Source organism: Vanessa tameamea, chromosome 7 (assembly GCF_037043105.1).
Source record: "Vanessa tameamea isolate UH-Manoa-2023 chromosome 7, ilVanTame1 primary haplotype, whole genome shotgun sequence".
Taxonomy (NCBI): domain Eukaryota; kingdom Metazoa; phylum Arthropoda; class Insecta; order Lepidoptera; family Nymphalidae; genus Vanessa; species Vanessa tameamea.
The window spans coordinates 3,358,029-3,380,640 of NC_087315.1; the positions used below are offsets into that span (position 1 = coordinate 3,358,029).

The 22,612-nt window shown below is 30.4% G+C and overlaps 1 protein-coding gene across 1 annotated transcript in view; it reads left to right on the forward strand.

The window, feature by feature from the left end:
* Window positions 1-16,263, forward strand: part of LOC113400737 (lachesin-like) — a 58,599-nt gene extending 42,336 nt beyond the window's left edge. Inside the window, exons 4-10 of the mRNA XM_026640384.2 lie at window positions 3,185-3,343; window positions 8,657-8,785; window positions 9,223-9,360; window positions 10,539-10,688; window positions 10,950-11,036; window positions 14,967-15,071; window positions 15,918-16,263. Coding sequence (XP_026496169.1) covers window positions 3,185-3,343; window positions 8,657-8,785; window positions 9,223-9,360; window positions 10,539-10,688; window positions 10,950-11,036; window positions 14,967-15,071; window positions 15,918-15,937 — 788 coding nt within the window. The 3' untranslated portion in view covers window positions 15,938-16,263. The remainder of the gene's footprint in view (window positions 1-3,184; window positions 3,344-8,656; window positions 8,786-9,222; window positions 9,361-10,538; window positions 10,689-10,949; window positions 11,037-14,966; window positions 15,072-15,917) is intronic.
* The last annotated feature ends 6,349 nt before the right edge of the window (window positions 16,264-22,612 follow it).

Genomic DNA, 22,612 nt, shown 5'->3' on the forward strand with positions numbered 1-22,612 from the left:
TTATATATTAGGCTTAGGTTTATGAGTCAAAGCTTTTTGAAAATTCATCACCTAAATGATTGGAAATTAGGGCGAAAGTTAGGTAGTCAAAATCAGCCCTTTGACTTATATTTATGTTTGAAAGATTTGCGTAGTGGTATTTCTGGAAATTTGTCCCTTACGGGAGTAACGTTTGGTAATAGTTTTAATGGAAGTTATGTTCATCGACTTAAGTCTTTAAAGTGATGTAGATTCTTCTCATTGAGAAAAGAAGATCATTATATCAGAATAAGACTATAAATAAAGAGAAACTCAGTCAATTTGTTTATATCTCATTACAGAACCAGACTGAACTGATAATAATAGAATTTGATATAGTAGCCTGAAACTGGGATAAGCACATTAATCAAGCTTATAGGGATTTTCGGGGAAATTCGTTTCTTTTCATTTCTTTTTATCCTTTAAGATCAGATAGGGACAGTAAAAAAAGGAAAAACCTGTAAATATCCTACTGCCCAACAGTGGGACATTAATTCAGTTCCTCTTGATTTGCGGAGAAGATTTGGACCTATTTCCACTACGCTGCATGAATGATATGATGGATACACGTGTGGCAGAATTTCATTGAAATTGGACACATGCAGGTTTCCTCGCGATGTTTTTTTCCACCAACGAGATGAATTATGAATACAAATTAAGTACATGAAAATTAATTGGTATTTGTCTGAGTTTTAACCTGCAATAGTCATTTAAGATGCACACGTTTACTGGGTCACCTCGGCACAGCACTTCAAGAACAAATTTTATCAATATTTAGAAGAAAGAACAAATCCTACAACTTCAATTCTCAACTTATGATGTCGATGATAAACATTCTGAGAACTATTCCCTCGGAAGATATTACGAAGGATGGGGGAAATGGGACGTCTAAAACAAACTTAGGGAAACTCTTTCCAACTACTCGTAGCTTACTTTATCAGGAACCAAATGTCTTTTACGCTTCTTGACTGAGAAAACGTCAGTTCTCTGTGAGTGTTCAAATTGTAGAACTCTCTTCAAATTTGATTTTTTAATTTATAATTAGTGTTCACTTGGTGTTAGGGCTTTATGTAAGTCTGTTTGGGGTAGAGTAATAATTATTAATCCGGTTGTGTTCCGGATTGAAGAGTGATAATGTAACAAAGATGGAATATTATACTTCTTACATCGCCATTGTCAATGGGCGATGTGGCCCATCAACCTAAAAATTCTACATAAAAAAGTGTTACTGCATAACACTCAATTACTACTTATCCAATTTTTGATCCACTGTTTGATACGATGACTGGTTTAAATTAAAAACGAATTAAAAAATTTATAAGCTGTTGAATTCTTACAAGAGATATAAAAAATTAGTTGCAAGAGGTCCTTAAAAAATGCTTACAATCTATACTAATATTATAAATTCAAAAATAACTTCTTAACTATTTACGCTTACACCACTGAACCGATTCAGATCAAATTTGGTGAAAGTGGCAAAGGGTTTTTTTTTAATTTACCCATTTTGGGCGTTAGAGCGTTTTATAAAATTCAAAGCTGTTTCAACTATGAAATCCAGATGTTCTGTAGCAATCTTAAATGTAGATGATGATCTATTTAGATAATTTGCCTTATAACCTAGAAATGCGATATGGTGTAGAATTCGTGTAGTTGTTTTAGTTATTTTCTGAATTAATCTAAACGGAAAAGCGTAAAAGTCAAATGACGGTTCCTATAAACTATAAGTATTATTAAATGAGACTTAAGACCGCTAAGAGTGATATATTTATTACTAATAGTTTTTGTTAGTTGATTATGTACATACATTATTTTAACGCTGTGAATATCTGACGGAACCATAATCAAAATACAGTTTATTCAAATTTACTTTCGAAAATATTTTGTCTCGCCATTAAACAATATTTTATTTAAAGCAATAATCTGTAGGAATGAAATAAGAAGGATCTCTTACTTCCGATAGACATTGTGCCCTGTATGAAAAGACGAAATCAATACAATAAATACCAAAAAAATTAACAAATAGAATTCGACGCTATACAGACAGTGCTGCGGTTGTCTAGTGTCTACAGGCGGAAGAATATGCCCGATACGATCTTTGAAATATTAATTCCAATGCATTTGCTTATTTCGTGATGGCATTATGAAAAAGGAAATCGGAAATATAAACCTAGTTATGAAAACGTCGTATGTTCAAACGAATGACTAAGAATAATAAATCGATGAAGAATGTGTGAAAATTAATCCAATATGGGAAATTGGGAGAAGTAAAACATCACAAGATCCAAAATGGCATATCATTGCCTCGAATAAGAATTTGTGTCAAATATATACATAAACGAATAAAGATAAGCCTGTGTATTACCGTTTAGTATATTTAAAGATAAAAGTATCGCAAATTCTCGTGGAACAAAATTAACCACCGGCTCATATAAAAGAGTTTTCTAGGTCAAGTGTTTTAGAAATATCAAAGAATAAACCGATAGCATGTTGTGATTTCTCCCAAGCCACCGATACGTGTACACATTAAGTTGATACGATATAAATATCATCCAGTTCATATCATATTTTTAATTCATGACCATATCAGGTGCGAATCTGTCAAAACTCTATTTAAATAAGCATTATCGTGGTTAAAAACCGAAGCCTACGCTACGATTCCTTGTGAACACGTAATGCTTTTAATTAATAATAATATTAATATTAGGATCTACTACTATTCAACACAATATAAAATCTCAATTAAACGTAAGTCCATGCTAATTAAAGTTTAAATAATTGAAAATGTTATTTTTGATACCTTATTAGAAGAAAATATTTTTGGTATCTTGGTAACGTATGACTCGTAAGCGATATCTCTACCAAATATAAGCTCAGTATATGTCAAAGTTCAAAAATGCAAATATATATAGTGCCCCCGTTTTTCTGATCGGTTTTCAAATTCCGAAAAAGGATCATGTCTGTCAAATATGATGTCTGGATATTTAATAAGGTAAAAAGCCCCTTCGAAACGAGAATGTTGGAAGATTATTTACCATAAAAAAAATATTTCCTAGTAGATTCTGACACGTGTTCAATCAAACAAACAAACTCTCCAAACTCTTCTAATATTGTTATGGATATGTTATTAACCTACCCGCAAAATATCAATGTTATTATTTTTTTGCAGTACCCCCTGATATAGACGACGAAGCGAGTAGCGGCGGAGTGCTAGTTAAGGAAGGGGAAAGTGCGGCCTTGAGATGTGTCGCCTCAGGCGTCCCCCCACCCAATGTGATGTGGAGGAGAGAAGATTCGAGGCATTTTAAGATTGACAATCAAACGCTTGGTGAGTTAAAAACTCTGTTTGCATTTTTTATTGTATTCGACGAATTTCTTATTATTGTAAGGATTGATTTTATAGAAATATTTATTTACATGGAATTGTTATTGACTATATTTTTATTTTATTGGCTCCTAAAAGGAAATCATGCTGACGTATCTATTATTTTAAACATAGCATAGTTGAAGACATCTGGTTTAATAATAATAATTCTAATATATACTCGTAAGTAATATAAGTTGCAAAGTAAGCGGTCACAGCCGATCATAATAAAAGCATCCACCACCATCAATAATAGCTTTACTTTAAATAGTTTTTTAAATGACGATTCAAAAGTGCTTGTAAAAGCCTACTTGAATAAAGTATATTTTGATTTTGATTTTCGATCTTCAAACCGAAATATAGCTATTCTAAATATGCAGTTTGGAAGTTATACTACAAATAAAATGTATTTACGACGTGCACTGAATTTGGGGAAATCCTAATCGATTTCGTGTACTTTTTTATTCATAACGTTTTTAGACTTGAGACTTTCCACAACAGTTATTCATAAACTGTTATCTAGTTGATATATCACTTTTACCGATATAAACTGCACTTAGACACTATATTCTTCTAATTTTTATTTAATTGTTGGTACATTAAGGATTTCTTGTTGATCTACTTATTCTAGAAAATCAATGTGTATCGAATATGAAAAATGTTTTATTATCATTCTAAAGCTAAAGTACTTACGTAGTAAGAATTGGTAAGAAAGATTACAAAATTGTTGGCCTTTAAAAAATTAAATACAACCATGTATTTATAATTAATGTAACATTTCTATGATTAAAAATACTCATACTATATTCAATACCGACGACGTAAATAATTCTATACAGAAAAATCCATTTAGTTGAAAAGAAAATCTTTTGTACATCCACCGAAGTGGATTGAAAGGTAATCTGACAAGCGCTCTATTACAATTCAGCATTAAGATTATCGCATGATACGTACTCATAAAAAAAGAACTGTTTGTTCCAATACCTTTTCCCTTTTTGAACAAATCGGAAAGTAAAATTGCTTTTTATTAAAATGATATACGAACTTATTTTAAAATAATTTGAATAACTGACTTCGGAAACGTCGGTAAAAGTCAGATATACTAATTTTACTTTAATCAGAACGCTTATTGCTTGTCTATTACGTCATCGGCTGCCAATGACTAGTGACTGAAATCTGTCTGAAATAAATAATTATTTCAGACAGATTTCAGTCAAGTCAAGTATTATTGGAATGAACTATAAAACATATTTTTATACTATTAGAGCTTTAATATTGTAAAAACCTTTTTGCAATTAGCGAAAATTTAGTAGTCATATTTAATGAAAGTCATTCCAAAATTTAAGTAATAAATATTTGTATCTGCATGAACGTTAAAGTAAAGTAACATTTAGTGAACGATAAGGATATTATACTCTTTCAATGCGGCCAGTTTTTATTCCATGCATACATTGCATAGTTTCTACTGCGCTGAACAATACGTGAATTCTAAATAAAACAATAATTTATGATTAAAAATGATTGTTCGAACTTAATTTAAACTTACCAGAGTTCGTAAATTACACTTATAAAATAGGATGATCAAGTATCCTATTTTATAGGATATGGGATATAGGGTGAACATTAATAAAAACATTATTAATAGCGGCCCACTCCACTTCGTTGATATAAAATTCATACAGAAGTTTACCTCGAAGTTGAAATTTTATTAAGTCACCTCGCAAAAATAGTCTTATACTCTCTGAGATCCCGTGATGAGTAGAATTTCGGTTTCTAATTTCTTTTTTGCTATTTTTAATGTTTTCGTAAGGACCTTCAAGGTATCAGAAAAGTTAATAAAAAGACGAATTAAATTTGGTTAAGTAATACTCAAGTTATGGCGTGACCATGGGCAATACAGATTCATTTTTATGTGTGCAGATTAAAATTCTTGATCATTATTTAAAATCTACACTCCTTAAACATCGGTTCCCTCACGCAGTCATATCTTGACACACTTCGGTCGCTTACTAATGAGATATTCGATGTTATTAAAATAAAAATAGCACTACCACAAACTAAAACTTCAATTTGTCACGTCGTGATAAAAAATATACATTTGAGTTGGTTTCGAGCTCTGGATAAATTCATACTAAAAACACTACATAAAATTAAGTTGTTTTAATGAAACATATTCCACAATGTGGTCTAAAAGTAGATACATACTATGTACAGTTTTATCCATAAACTTTAGTTGGAAATCCTAGTTATCTGTTGTATGCAATAGAATCGTCGTCTGTTCGTGGGATAGCAGTCTCTATAGACTTGAAATAAGGTAGTTATTTGTGTGACTATTTAGGATGATGATAAATATAATGTGATACTCTACAAAAACATTCGCATTGTATAGGTAGAAACAGAATAAGCAGCGGTTAGTGTAGCTAAACAAAGGAAACTTTGCCGCCTGCGGCTGCAAATTGAATGTAAACTAGACTAATTTGCATTCCAGCTCAAATATACTTTACGGATTGTCACTTTCAGAAGTTTTCTACGTTTTTAATGTATAAAATTTTGAACTTTAGTTTCTATGATATAAAATATCTACGAGCGAGTGTTATTACGTTTTTTACGTATAGTTTAAAAATAAAGATATAGTCTTATAGGTCTGTCTTTTTAGAGTTAGAGTTAGAGATTTTGTTATTGACCATCGAATGTCCTGTGCGCGATATTTTCTGTGATCTGTGTTCTGATATAATAAAATGAGCTTAAAAATAACTTGAATAATTAATAATTAATTAAATTATATATAATAAAACTGTATAATTGTATATCAATGTCTTAAATAAAACCAAATAATAAGGAATTTGTAGAACCCAATTATCACTTACAACAAGGTCCATTATTCACTTAGCGAGGGAACAATTTAATCAATAATGATTTCTTTTTTAAACACAACGTTCCTACTTTTATTTTATAGTAAATAATTGCACCATCGTATACAAAATCATAAATATTATTTTTCAGATCACTCAGTTTATATTAGCATCTGTATCAATTAAATATATATTTCCTTCAGTAGAAGTGTGCAGAGATACACCCAACGACTTACTCGAAGTAGACTTCGAGTATTTATGCATTATCGGGAAGAAAATGTAAGATGAGTCATTTTGGTAGAAAATATATTTTTTTTACGTACTATATGCAAATAATTGTTCATTAAGACGTGCCTACATATCGTTATAAGATATTATTATGAGTATCCTATAATTAATAAAAAAGAAAGTACTTCAATAAATCTTTGATTCATTTAATATTACAATTGTATGTAGAAAAAAATATTTTTAAGGATCTTGATACATACATAGTATGATATTCTAAATCTTGTTAGTAAAATTAATTACATTCATATAATGTAAAATGTCTATAGATATTACTATCTGTTAATCTCAAGCCTTGTGTTTAAATCAACAACCTTTGTAATAAAAACTGTATAGACAATTTGATATGTAAAAAAAATATTTTAATTATATTACTAGGTTACGAGTACAAATGATTTACGGAAACCATTTCAACAATTATAATTTTCTCAATCGCTGCCAAAGTTTCAACAACAAACTCCGAATAAGTTTTCCGTTGAACAGTTTACCCTCAATCAAGATTCGTCTTGAACTTGATCTGAAACAATTACTCCTTCGACTAGAATATTCCTGCTATTTTTCGATCAATTGCAGTCGATAAAATAAATTTCTAAAGATCGTTTTATAGTTAAAAATATATAAATTTAAAACAAATTTTATTCCAATGAGTTCAAACATGATACGTCTACTGATGGGACGGATATACGATAGGATAAGATAATATAGGATACCTACTGATTTCAGATGGTGTTGCAGGTCAGGGTAGGGCTACCCATGTAAAATAAAATCGATATCAAAAATATACTTTATTCAAGTAGGCATTTTACAAGCACTTTTGAATCGTCATGTAACAAACTATAATAAGTAAACCTGTTCGGAATGTAGATTCTACCGAAAAGAACCGGCAAAAAACTCAGTAGTCACTCTTTTTCAACATCTAAAATTACAGTCATGTTAGTTGAATACAATTATATATGTATGTAATATATCCTGCCTGGAAGTCAACAAGCATTAACTCCACGTTTTTTTATCATCTATATAATCTTGTATCGAATAATATGCCTTCTTTACCAATGTATTTTTTACAAATTATTTGAATTGATGAAACGGCAATGTTAAAAACGGCCTACAGTAGAATGAACTGGTAGAAATCGTAAGAAAAAAGCGTTATGCCTCCACCAGGTGATCTTTCTCTTTCCTTGTCTTTCTTTCTCTCCATCTCTTTCTATTATATATGATTTATATAACATTATATAAACTTAATTTATTTATTGCTTTAATTCACACGGGATTTTCTATAAACATAATATTACCTATGTAAATAAAAAATATATAACTCAAATTTAATAATGGCTTTACAATAATGGTTACATTTGTATATTATTTTATTATATATTCGTCTGCAATCGAATAACAAGAGGCAGGGGGAGTCGAACGCATTAAGTCTTTTTTTTCAACTGTTTGGTTAACATTTGAGTGACGATAAAACGGTGCCAGCAAAACATTGAGGAAAACGTCTCTTCGCTTCTTAATGGTTACAGATACATGAGACCTTTTTACCACTTTTTTTGCGTTTCGACGTTCCCTTCGAGTTATTGCTCTTAAGAAAGTTGTTTTTGATTAAGTGTACCTATTTTATGTATGAAATGGTATTTCTTATACACTTGACGTTCACAGAACGTCAACAAGATACGATTTTAGTCGATTAAGCTTATACTTACATTATAAACTATCGGTATTTATGTATTCGGCATTTGATTTCAAATAATTTTCCAGATGTGATCGTTTTATTATTATGTTACGTCTAACGTTTTATAATGAAACTAAATCAGTTTATATATAAATATTTTATTTATTTGCAAAATTTTAAAAGACTATTCTCAGTTGCACATTTTGATTATAGGTATGAAGTAACAGCCTACTGATGTCCTAATGCTGGGCTAACCCCCATCTTCTTTTAAGGAGAACATTTGGAGCTTATACGCCAATGTTTGCTTGTTGGACATTGTCAGATTTTGTTCAGATCATATTTTTGTATACTTTATAGTTTTGCAGCATTTAATTTAAACTTGATCTTTATACTTTATAGTTTTTAACGGTGAAGGTCCTACTATAACTCATTCAACAGATTTCTTCAAGACTAATTAAGGATTTTTTTCAGTGTCAAAATACAGCGGAGAGTGGCTGAATCTTACCGAGGTAGAACGAGTTACGTCAGGCGCTTACCTCTGTATAGCAACTAACGGGGTCCCACCCTCCGTGAGCAAGAGGATACAAATAAACGTCATGTGTGAGTCCAATCAATAGCCACATCGCAAAATTAAATTGTGTGGCTTAACTTCATCCAATATTGGAGGGAATGTTCGAAATGAAATTGCGACTGACAAGTTGAAAATGACGCGCTCTATTGGCTTAGACGCGTTGGATGGATAGACCAACGGACTGACGAGACTAGAATACGAGGGACCGTTTGAGATGTTTGGACAGAATACTGGCGGCTCTTTGTGATACATTTATGAATGAGACCAATATCCATCTCTTATTCACAAAATATTTTTAAATTTCGAATTTACTTTACTTGAATCTACTTACATTACATTAACGTTGTTGAACTTCATTTGTTATTCTCTTCCAATTTTTATTAACACGATAATTTGCATAATATCTTTATTAATTACTGAAAAATTCATAGTTTTTTTTTTGTAAACGTAATGTTTTTTGGTACAGTTACGCCATCAGTTTGGGCTGGTCGAGTTGCGATCCGAGCACTGGAAGGCACCGCTGTCACTCTGACATGTACAGCTGAAGCATATCCTACACCACAAGTTTACTGGATATTAAACAGCGAACAGAGACTCGTTAATGGTAAGAGAGTACATTTCATTATTGTAGTTGAATCTTTTCTATATTTCTGAACCCAAATATTAGAGAATCAGAACTATTAACGTCGTATCATTTGTCTCAGACAAGTGTCGTAGTTAAGAGAAAACGTTAAAGTATTTCCTTGACAAAATATCCGGAATATTTTAAAATGTCTCTCGCTGGATAATCACCCCACTCATTTATCATTTCTCTCGTTGTCATGTCTAAGTCTTGGCCACTCGCCAAAATGTCCAGGAGTGCTTCGTGTAACTGATGATTGATTTCGCTGCTAAGAGCCAAATCGTTATTTACAAATTTCTGTATCAAATCTTCATTTGTATATCATTCACTGAATACAAATTATTCAAGATTATATGGCTATAGGAAGTGATTTCTGTGCTTTGTTACATCGTGTTTATAATAATGACAAGGACATATTAGATGAAACACAATCCAAGTGAAATCAGACCACTTATGTTTTCGTGTAATTGGGAAACTGTAGCCGTGTGTACTTCGGAATGTACACTGGCTACAACAATAGCTAGTTAAGTGTTCGTTCGGTAAACAAAGGACTTACAAATAAAACACTTGCAATCGTATGTTGTTTAATATGTTTTGTTTAATGCTGCTTTTCATGTTCACAACAATAAGTGAATTAACACTAAACCTTAAATGTAACTAAATCTAAAATTATAGAATTTTCTCATTTAATAGATTTTTTTTTTGTATCTGTTACCAGTTTCTTTCGCTTACGCCTAAGACTATCAATCATTATTACAATTTATCACAAGTTTACGTCATCGCTTTTATTCGTATGGACTTTTAATATAGAGTAATTTTATCATGCATATTTCTTTGGCCTTTAGTTAGGTATTAAGTATTATTGTACAATTTGTTAAAATCGATCCAGTTTATTATTGCTATCGAAATCTTTGTAGATAGTTAAAATACATTATAAAAATTTGTTTGTTTTTATGTTTATATATTTCACGAGATTAGATATTTCAGACATTATGACGTAAGCATTGTAATAAATTTATATAATTTATGGGTCATCGTGGTAGTATATGATAACCGTTTTGAAAATTTTCAGATATAAAAAACAAACATTAAAATAATAATAAATAATATAATATAAATCAATTATATTCAAGAAACTAAAAGATATATTTCTTTTATAGGTTCAAAGTATAGATTAAATAAGCTGTCCAGAGGTTATCGGCACACACTGACGCTACAAGTGACTGAAATGTCAAGAGATGATGCTGGGGCGTATCGCTGCCATGTCGAAAATAACTTAGGGAAGGCTCAGGCGGAAGTTTTCTTACATAGTAAGACATTCAATTGAATGCCGTATTTTTTGGGTATTTTATATTAACCACACATGGATGTATCAAAATTCGACTACATTATTGATAATTAAGATAAACATGATGAACTATATATTTATTGATATGTATGTTTTGAAAACTTGTTTTTAGCATGTGTAATTTTTTTTTATACAAAAATGTTAATGAACTGTTTTGTTTTTTCACATAAATACCCAAGTTCGGTCTTTTCTTTTCCAAAAATAATCTACGAATTACTTTTAGTGTTAACAACCACAACTACAACAACAACAACTACAACAACTACAACAACCACGACAACAACGAGTACCACAACTACATTGCCACCGGGTGAGTAAAATTCAATTATTATTTTTTTAAATCATTAGTAAATCAGTATGATTCTGTACTAGCTTCCGGCGTTTATGCGTGATTATAGAAAATATTAATAATAAATATATATAAGTGTATACGTATCAAGGCAAGTTATCTACTGTATGGGGCTATATGAGATATTATCAGAGCAAACAATTTAATACAATGACAATATCGACTACAGAACAAACATAAATTAGTTTAAAAAAATATATTTTTCTCTATATTTATGTTCTGTTAAAATCCACAGTCAAAGTATACTAATACGTTTAAAAAGTCGTAGGTTGAACAAAATGAAAAGTTTTCCATCATTTCTCGAATAAGTTCCGCAATCAGCACGTATATATCTGAATGAATTCATTAACTAACCTTTAGTATTTCATTTTCGTTTAAACAGAAAACATAAATTGTGACCCGTTGGGACGAGGAAAACATGTTTATCGTCCCTCGGGTAGAAGATCTTTTTGTAATAGACATTATTAGATATATAGGACTCGTCTTATTTATTTTACATTCATTCCTTTCATAGAAATTTGCTTAGAAAATAATTATACAAAAAAAGACGTAATGAGTCTTAAATTAAATATCAAACAGTGAAAAATTAAAAGCGGGTATTTTTTTTTGTGTATATATTATATGAAGCTGGCTGATACCTTGGATTTCGGTATGGCCGCCCTATTCCTTTCCTCTTAAGAGCCGATGGGACGGTTAATCCAATAAGAACGGGAAAGTTCAGATGCAGGACCAACGCTTTACTTGATTAACCAAAAACCTCTATATTTTTTTAGTAGCCCAACTCAGGGTTTGAACTCAGAATAAGATCTGCGGCCTTATATGTTCCAAATGTAAGAGATAATATAACACATTTGGCAAGCGTCTGATCACCAATTGGCTGCCAACTATGGTTACCAATATTCCTCGTATAGTGCCCGTAATTAAGATAGCAGCCTTAGCTAAGTCACACTGTACAATAATACAAGTTTCGATATATTTCCTTGCCAAGCGTACTATTTTATTTAGGTTCTTTTTATGGTGTAAAGTATACACCACATAACATAACATAACACAAACATTGATGCTGTAATAAATTTTAACTATAACTTACATCAATGCGCCACCAACCTTGGGATGTAACTGTTTTGTCCCTTGTGCCTGTATTTACACTGGCTCACTCACTCTTCAAACATAATATAGCAATACAAAGTTTTGATGTATGATATATATAAACTTTTGGCAATAGAATATATGATGAGTTGGTACCTAACCAGACGGATGCAAGTCCGTCTATAGTGAAAAAAATATTCATTTATATATTTTATTTTACAAACGCAATTGCATCTGGGTGCAACAAATCCCTATCACCAAGGAATGTATTAAAAATTATACTAACGCTTATAATAAAATGTTATAGACATTTATTCACACATCTCATTGGATAAATCGCTGCTTAAAAGCTCTTAAGCATTATATACCCTCTTCAAAACACTTAATATGAACTTATCTATGCTATCTTACTACGCTAGCAAGATAAAAGATCTAATAACAAGAAAGCTAGACCATGCTAAATATAATAATTAGTATCATACATTTAACAATAAATAGAACAAAAACAAGAAATTACAGATATATTAAAAAATAATTGGTATACATTTAATGTGTTTTCTTTCTCATTATAACTATATAAGACGTTGTACATTAATTTTGTCGTAGTTTTCTATGATTAAAAATTAATGTCTAGCTACCAGTGATTAATAATTTAAGAGAAAAACTATCAAGAAACTAGATAGGTACATAATCTTTATCCGAAATCAAATACACAATCAACTATCCAAGTAAGAAACGGTCGTAGATATAAAAACAACTGTGCTATGCTTAAAGTATTACATCGAAAATTGTAGTTGTGTATTTTTAAAACTTTTAAAACGTTTATACCGCACGTATGAATGTATATTATATACTTACACGAAGTGATGCATTAAACGCTGACCTACTTGCTTGAGAGTAAAACGCTGGCAAGGAACGTCAGTTTAACGTCGAAAGAGTCAAAATGATATGTAGTAGATTTATGGTCGATGTTCGAGAAGCGTGTAAATATGATCATGTGAGGAACACGATGAATATCATGTATTTTTGAAATTATATACATTTAAATAACGTTATGTAACTATAAGTGTGTATAGTCAGACGGTTGGAGATGCTTAAGTTTGTTATATATTTTGTTTTCTTTGCGTATATTACGGTAATTCGACGTATTCCCGTTAGGAGGTGATAGGGGTGACTATTTGCGATAATTTTAGCAACATGGACTGGGAGTCTTTCGACATTAATTTGTCATCTCTGAACACTATCAGTTTAAGTCTTTGAATGTTGTTTGTTTAATTCACAGGCGAGTAAAAATATTTTATTAGTTATTACTGAATATTATAAACAAGTACTTATCGTAAATAATAACTAAATGTCTTTAATTCACAGAAAAAAATATCGCAATTGCGCCTTTATTATGTCAATCCAAGAAAAAATAAACATATAATATTATATGTAATATTAATAAACTTTTTCATATCGTATAGTGTATTTACTAAGTAATACTCATAAAATCAAGATATTCCTTATTCAAGTAGGCTCATAGAAGATCTATTGTCACGTTACAGTATTAAACTAAATGTAATGCTACTACCAGTTTGGAAAGTAGGTTCTACCGAGTTAATCTGGCAAGAAGTTCAGTAGTCTATTTCGTCATTTTATTGGCAGGGTTTATGTCTATTTAATTTTTATATATTCAGGAAATCAGCAAATATTACGTCCATGCTTTTTTATCATTAATAAAATCTCGTATCGAGAGATATGCATTATTTATCATAAAAAAATTAAATGAGATTTAAATTTATTTAATAGACTAAGGTTAAAAATAACTGTGGATATTTGTTATAGAAACGAATATCGTTCACCGGGAAGGTTGTTTTGACTTTGCGTAATGGTAAACTAGGCAATTATTGTTGTTACATATTTTATTATGATAAACTATAAATTTAATAAATCAAACAATTCTATCCACTTAGTCCACGAATATAAAATAATGAATACGTTATCTACGATATTATTAATTTTATCAATTTTTTTACATCCGTACGGACTTAATGTTGAGTCTAGCAATTTAATTTTACCAAATTTTACAATAAGTTGACAATTTTAGAATCATAAAGTCCGAATGATACATTTAGTACTTTTAAACTCGTCATTTTTTTTTAAAGACAGAGTTTGAATTATTTTAAAATTATATTATGAAGTACAGGATATTGACTATAAAATAGGTTACGTTTTGCTTCCTCATTTCTCGCATAGCCAAGGAAAGTCCTTCCGGCGCCTATGTAGAACGATATTTGAAAACTCAATTGGGTCTGTGTTTCGAGAGTGCGTGGCTTTTTCTAGGCAAGCGCACTCTATCAGAGTCTGCCTGTACCTGTTATAGCATATGAATAAAAGAACGAAAAAAGAGAAGTATAAAAGTGTATCTATGTATTGTATATAAATTATACATATGTAAAAAGATGCTTCATCATGGAAAGTTAGTTTTCATGCCACATATTATGCAGGTTGCCTCACCATAGATTATAGTGGAAACATTCTGGTAATCTATATATACAAAAGCGAAATACCACTCACTGATTAATCACGAAATTTCAGAAACTAACACCTAAAAACCTTATAGGGTAGACATCCGCTAAAAAGGGATTTTAGGAAACTCCTAAGGGGGTAAAACGGTGCTTGGAAGTTTGTATTTTATAAATTTTGCGCGACTAAAGGCGCAGGTTCAGCTAGTGTCTGATATAAAGCGTTTCACCTGGCTCATCTTCATAATAATCTCGATTACTGATAAGAATATTTTAATAATGTTATATTTTACAGATGACGCTGAAAGACACTTGGAACAGTTACATAGAGGCGTGATGGAAGATCCTGCTCTTGAAAATTCCTACATTGTACTTAGTCAACATCAAATGCAAAATCTTGGTAAACAAACAGAGTATTAAACCTATACCTATCTAAATGTGAATGAAATTTACATGAATACAGCATACATTAGGGCTTTGTTAGCTTAAAATAAATATATAGAAATAAAAATAAAAAGTTAATACTGTAAAAATCTTGACCTCATTGCATGGTGGTAAAAATGTTAGCAGTATTTCCTCGTTGAATAACAATTCCGATTCTATGGGTGTTCAACTTCACCAATGGAGGAAATAAGGGGGTGTTATATTTTGAATATGTTCTATTATCGTTACTACAATCCAAGTGTTTTAACTCCAAATAGAACGAAGATAATTGAAGATAACTTATGAAAACACTTGCTTAGGATTATATAGAATATTATTTGTTATAAACGACATAGGGTATATACATATATAGTTTACTCCTAACACCCGTCTAAATTTAAATGTTAGCTGAATCACTTAATATAACCGTTAAGACTTAATTTGCAAATTGACAACATGTAAAATCATTCACTAACGAATAAAATTACATTTTACACCAGGTAACTTAAAACGTAAATTAACCTTTAAATAAATTCATAAATTATTAATCTCATTAGTCCAAAACTTTCACTTTAATATAAAACCGTAAAGGGATCATAAAATCCCAAGTGAAGTAAAACTTGTCTCATTATCACTAAATTGTTGAACGACCTTTGTAAAGTCAATTTGGTCTTTAATTTTTACGCTCTAACACCCTTCGAAACCCTTATTTAAACTTTTTAAACATACAATTATATAGACCTGAATTCACACGATAATAGTGTTCGAAATATAAAAGTTAAACAAATTATCCTTGATTGAATTAATTGGCTTCATTTGACAGAAATGGTGACGACGATGTGACCGGAGCTAAGGGGCCAGGGCGAGTCCCCGTGGGGCGAGAGTTGGCCCCTCCCCGACGCGGCCCCCTCCCACCTTTCCCGGCTTTGGATCATAACGGCGGTTGTGTTACTCGCGTGACCTCGCTGGCTGACATAAGACGCTTAAACTGAGAACTCGTTATAATGAAGTTAAAACTTAAAGTGTTGCGTTTATTGCTACAGCTGTTTTGAAGATACGAAATTTATAATTTGAATATTCATCGCAATCCTTCTAGCGTACATCTTATACGTTATTTTAATATCTATACTAAACGGCCATGTATTTGATTAAGCGTTATATTGTTTTTATAGTACAAGTTTTCGAAAACAACATTTTGTTGTATATGTACGTAATAAAATATTGGATGTATTATATAGTAAAAAAAAAAATATTATAAAATAGTTTGTAAGAAGTTAAGGTATCGCTGTAAATAATTTTGCACGAACTAGTCATATCATATAAATCACGCCGAAACAAAAATGTAAGCAAGTCGATTATCTAGCGAAATATTTTGTATTGAACGCTTTATAATGAAAATTTTCTTTTACGTAATAAAACGTTAATTTCATAAAATAAAGTTTCAATTAAAAAAATAAATCTATATGTAAGTATGTATTCACTATATATGTGACTGTACATATGTATATGTTAAAATAAATAATTCGAAATAATTATCATAATTAGTTTATTATAAGCGAGTTATTCAAACTCATATAAAATTACGAAGAGAAATGTGGATTATTAAATATTTATAACATGGCTATAAAAAGAGTGAGACTGTTATGAGAACATAATAATGGTAATTAATTTAATTTTATCTAATATTTCTATAATTTAATTGTAATCTGGATGTATGAGGAATTGATTTTAACATTACGATACACTTTGAAGATGTAATTCGAAATGATTTTCAATTGTTTTCATCGTTACGTGTAAATGCTAGATAAATGTATAAAAACTAATGTATCGATCTGTTCCGTTGTGAGAAATAAATTTTTGGAAATAAAATTGTCTTTTATAATAATTGAGGATTGGAAAAGTGAAACCAAATGGACCCTCGTCAATCGAATCCCTCTAATAGAACTTCTGACCGTATACGATTGAGGAAGAAAAACAAAGGGTTTGATATAAAAAAATGGTAAAATCGAAGGACCTATTTACATAATAATATGTATTTTTATTCATTGTAGGATAACAAACGAGTACATGGGACACATTTTATTTTAAGTGATCGCCTTTGACAAGAGAAAATTGTATTGTTTTAAGTATTGCTTTGATTCGCAATGCCATGTTACCATCTGACCTAATTTGTTATAGAATTGCAATACAAGTTATAAAATCTAGTACGTTACATCGATATTCTAGTATAAACGTACAATAAAGTAGTGTTAGTTTAAAAAAAAATAAAAGCAAAACCTTCAAGGGTTGGTTTATTTACGCGTGGTGTAATTGCATCTGAAAAATAATTTCCTCAAAAAGATTTCCAGACCACGTGCGATATAATCATTTAATTGAAATGAAAACTAAATAGTGTTTGCACAGAATTGATCTTATGCATAATTTAACCTCCCTCCGATCCTTTACGTTATAATAAGTAAGACTTAATTAGTTTTCGACTTTAGCTAAACATCCGATCTAAATAATAATGATTTCTAAAAAAATAATAAAATATACTGTTAATGAAACATCATCTCAAAAATATAAAATTATTTAAATGTTACTACATGAATAAGATGTTTCCGTCATCCTGTAAAAATAAGGGTTATTTAGCTTATGAAACTAATATCAGAACTATGAAGTTTTTTAAGTTCCTTGAAATTAATATTTAAAAACTAATTTTTATTTTTCGTTAAGTTAACTTTAAACATTAGCGGTAATTAGGCATTTATTATGCAAAAGCATTAAGAAGTCAGTTCTAAATCAAAACTTTTCAATATTAAATCCTAGGATTACAATCTTTGACGCAAAAGGTTGTTTTATGAATAAATAAATTTAAAAAAGAAATATTTTCATAAATAAATTTAAGCTCTTGACCAAACAAGAATTTAATATCTTATCACCTCTCATGAGTTCGTAATGAGCTACGGCCGGAAATTGAACCCGGAAATTTCTGGAACACGTTTAAAAATATAACTATATTAATAAATTACGTAAGATTAACGGTATTTATATTTTTATGTTCCAAGCCGTCACGACAACTGGAAAGTTCGTTTTTATTGTTTCTCGTTAGCAATTACATTTTAATTGATAATTAATAAGAAAAAGCAATAAAAATATTGAAGAAATAAAGTTAGAGTTTTTAGCGCTAACTACAATTGTGCAAGAATAAAAGCGCTTTAAGTGTATACAATTTGAAAGGGGATTAGAGTTACAGCATTTTTTATAGAATAGGTAGGTGGAACGACAAATGGGCCACCCGATGGTGAGAGCCCAAGACTGTCCATTGACATTGGCATTGGAAACTCACTTGTAATTACACTGGCTCACTCAAACCGGAACACAACAATACTCAGTACTTCTGTTTAATGGGAGAATATGAGATGAGTGGATGATACCTACCCAGACGGGCTTGCCCAAAGCCCTACCACTGAGTGGCTATAACCATTCATATGCAAATGAAAATATTATCTGAGTTGTGATCCTAGCAGCGACAATAATATTAAAGATAAGGGCAAGAATTTTATGACAAACGCATAAGCTGTACAATATAAATATGCAGTTACAAATTTTAAATATTATATATATAGACTGGGGACTCAGGTTTTTAATTATTGTATGGATTCTGTTTTCGAATATTTAAAATTAGAACCACACTAATTGATGTTTGCGCTTTGGTTGATATACAAAAAACATACTCTGCGTAGATATTAATTTAAAAACTAATTGGATATGAGTTAAATGGGAATGACAATTCGGGTTAAAAAACCGTTTTGCATATATATATATCTTTAATCCTAATATTATTTAGTATTTTTACTAAGAATAAAAACCTTCGACTGCTGAGTTCCTATATGACTTTCGTTTTAATGTTTTGTTAGTAAGGTCTTATTACGTGAAAACCCAAATTTCACTCCAGGTGAAACTTTTGCGACAAAGTAACATTTTTATAAAATTAAATTTTTAACGGTCTCTGCTTAAATAAGTTTTATAATTTTTATCAGAGAGTTAAGTCAAGGTAATAATGATCTAGTCATTATTACCTTGACTTGACTCATGACTATGAAGAAAATAATTGACTATCAATGTTTTACTACAAAAGAATTATTATATTTTATTGTACTGTATCCGAATTATTTAAAACAAATTGTATATTTAAGTAAGTTAAGTAAGGCTACATATTCTTAGAAAAATAATATAGTCACAACCAAATTTTTGGATGGTGGTAAATTTTAGAGAAATTATATCAAACTTCTAAAGGTTTGTTTGTCAAAATTTAGGCTTTTTTCATACGTTATAAATAATAATAAAGGTTCATGTAAGTAAAATCGTCTTCGCTTATATACATAGATATCGACGAGCACATTTATTTTTTTCAATAAGTATAAAAGTTACAATTATACAATAAGTTTCAGTATCGCAATTTCTTTTATCTATTTTACGATTGTTGATAGAATGGAGAAGTTCTGACACTGCAGAGTTCAAATATAATCAGCTATTGGTTCAATATAAGTGTGAATAGCGTGAAATTGATCAGGTTTGTTCCCAACAAAGACCCGCTCCTATTGTGTTTGTACGATTTATAAAACTCAAGGAATACTATCGATTGTAAATTGTTTGATGGATATTTTATATACAGCTTTGAATATAGACCGTATTGATTCAAATAATAAAAAAAAAAACATCCTGTAAATTTTCCAACGTTGAACGAAGAACGAAACTCTAATGCGGATTGGCGAATTGGTGGACGAATTTGATATTTTCATCCAACGCATTCAGATCTCTTTACGATGTTTTCCTTCACCACCAAGCACAAGATAAATTACAATTGAATAATTGTGCAAAATTACAATGTCATAAATCAAACGCAGATTAAATATAGACCGATTGTTGACATACATGAATGTCGCATTAATAAACATGTTCGTAATCGTTATACGTGTGGTCTTGTATTGAGAATAATATATTAATTTCACCCAACTGTGGTGTACCATGTAACAGATATTTTAACTACCAACAAGTGAATATGCTTAGTCTATTTATAGGCAACTGGTATCCAGCCACAAGTATCCGAAACTAAACTCGATGTGCTTAGGCGAACATCAACTTTCTCACTTGACTCAGTATCAGATTAATTACAAGCTGTATGTCAAAGTTAAGTACATAGCCTTGTTCTCAGATATTCAATATAGAAACATTACGTTGTTGATTGTTATAATTAAACACAACCACCGATTCGGAAAGGAAAATACTCCGACCTTAGAAGAACCAGCTAAATAAACTCGACGGTTTTTTTTTGTCAATTTGTGATTGGTTATGTCATATATTCTATATAAAAAAATAGTCAGGGTAGTGATCATTTCTTTCCTAGGGTTCATGAACTCACTAATTGTATAACTTGTATACCTTTGGCAACAGAGGAATTTTAAAAGCTCTCTGGGATCATGTGGTAAAACCGTATACATTGCCCCAAAAAAGAGGTGTTCACTCTATGCAGTTGAGTGACAGTAGTAATATGTATGTGTTTGTCCTTTGTACCAATTTTACGAGTATCAAATTTTCTTACAAAGGCAGTTCTTTTGTACATACATTATATACCATGCATACATATATTATAGTTATCGAAATAATCAGAAATTATACCTCAGAATTAATCATAAACACTTCATCTTAATTATCATAAAATCATTTTTATTCATATTGTTTTTTTCTTTCTACGTTATTTTTGTAGCCTGCTGTTAAAATCACAGACGTAATAACGTTCTATTTTTTCTGCTGTTGTAATCATACACGTAACAACAAAAAAAATGTATTTTTTTAATAATCCTTTGGATATCTTTAAACTGCCTTTGGCCTTCAATATCAAAATGTATACTATTTTTAGTATATTTTCGAAATGTACTCGTATAATATTCGGTTTCATAGTATAAATTATTGATATTCGAGAAACTATAAAAATAAATGAATTGATTCATTCATGAGATATTGAAATTAATATTATGCAATATTAAAATTTATTTATGTATTTGAAATATAAAGGTAATAATGTAAAACCACTAGTAATACATTATATAAGTTTCATAAGTATATGAGATACTGTTTATTCGCAGAGTTGACAATTAAATATTTGTTTCAGTGCCCAATATCCCCTGACAATAGAACTGTTGTGTGGCACGTAGAAACTTTAACATATTATTTGAGATTCAACTTGAATTTCTTCTTATATTTTTGTTAATAGTTCACCTAAGGTTTAAAAGATCGTACTATCCTGACCTTAAGTAAATTTTTAAAAAAAGAAACATATTTTAGAAATATAAATAATTTGAAATTGGTTTTAAATTTGTGTATATAAATGGGCAAAGATAAAACAGTTCATAATATTTTTCAAAACATTTTCTTTTTCGGGCTATAATAACTGTAATGTTACCAATTAAAAATGTCAAAAATCGAAATGGAAATGGAAAAACCAAACAGAATTGCATGATCTAGTCCCCGATCTCCCTGTTATAATTGTTTCCCAAGACACGCGATCTCAAAGCAACTAGCGACAATTTTACTGGAATTCTATTAGTTAAGCATTTGCTTCTGCCGTTTCCATGCTTTGATTTAACATGACTAGCATGATATGTATTTATCGCGACTGAGGGCCAATAACAAATAGATAAACAAAGTAATTGGAATAACGTATACACTCCAACTGTATCATGCTGAACAGAAAATAATAAATGAAAAATAAAACAATATGACAATTACGGAGTCAAAATCTATTTTATCATGATAAAATCAACTTAACGTTACGACAAATGAATGTAACGTTAAGACTTTTGTATCTCTATATACCTGTATTTTATGTAGAAACCTAAATTTCATATTAATTCTATCTTAACATACGCCGCCAGTCCAGGGAACTAAAATGTTATGTTCTTCTTCCTTGAGCGTCACGGAACACAGAAATACTTCGTATTGCTATTTGAAGGCATATTATGGCGTTTATTTAGACGGGCTTGCACAAAGTCCTGCCGCCAAGCAAATGTTATCTATCAATGTTTATCTATATTAATAGTAGCCGATGTATCTAATGTGCAAGGGATCTTTAATCTATTTTTTCTTTCATTCATCAAATTATAGAGGCAAATATATTACTCCAAGAAGGATGTATTGAATTTGCGGAATCGGAAACTTGGTGCTACAAGTCTATCTTCACTTCTCCTGTTTAAAAAATGACAATCGCTGATTCAGTCAAATTGCAAACAATATGTCATTCAAACAATATGAACACAACATAAATGGTAAATATCACACGAGCCACAAATGAATAAACACCTACCAAAATAAGTAAGTATACCTAAATATTTTCAATGCGCAGTCAATTGTCTTTTAGTGATTGCGTCTCCCAATTTTATTTGACGTTTTTTTTATTCTAGTCACGTCTTAAGCTGATGAAGGGACGGCAAATCCACCAGACAATCGTTTCGATCCTTGTCCGCAGGATACCCATAC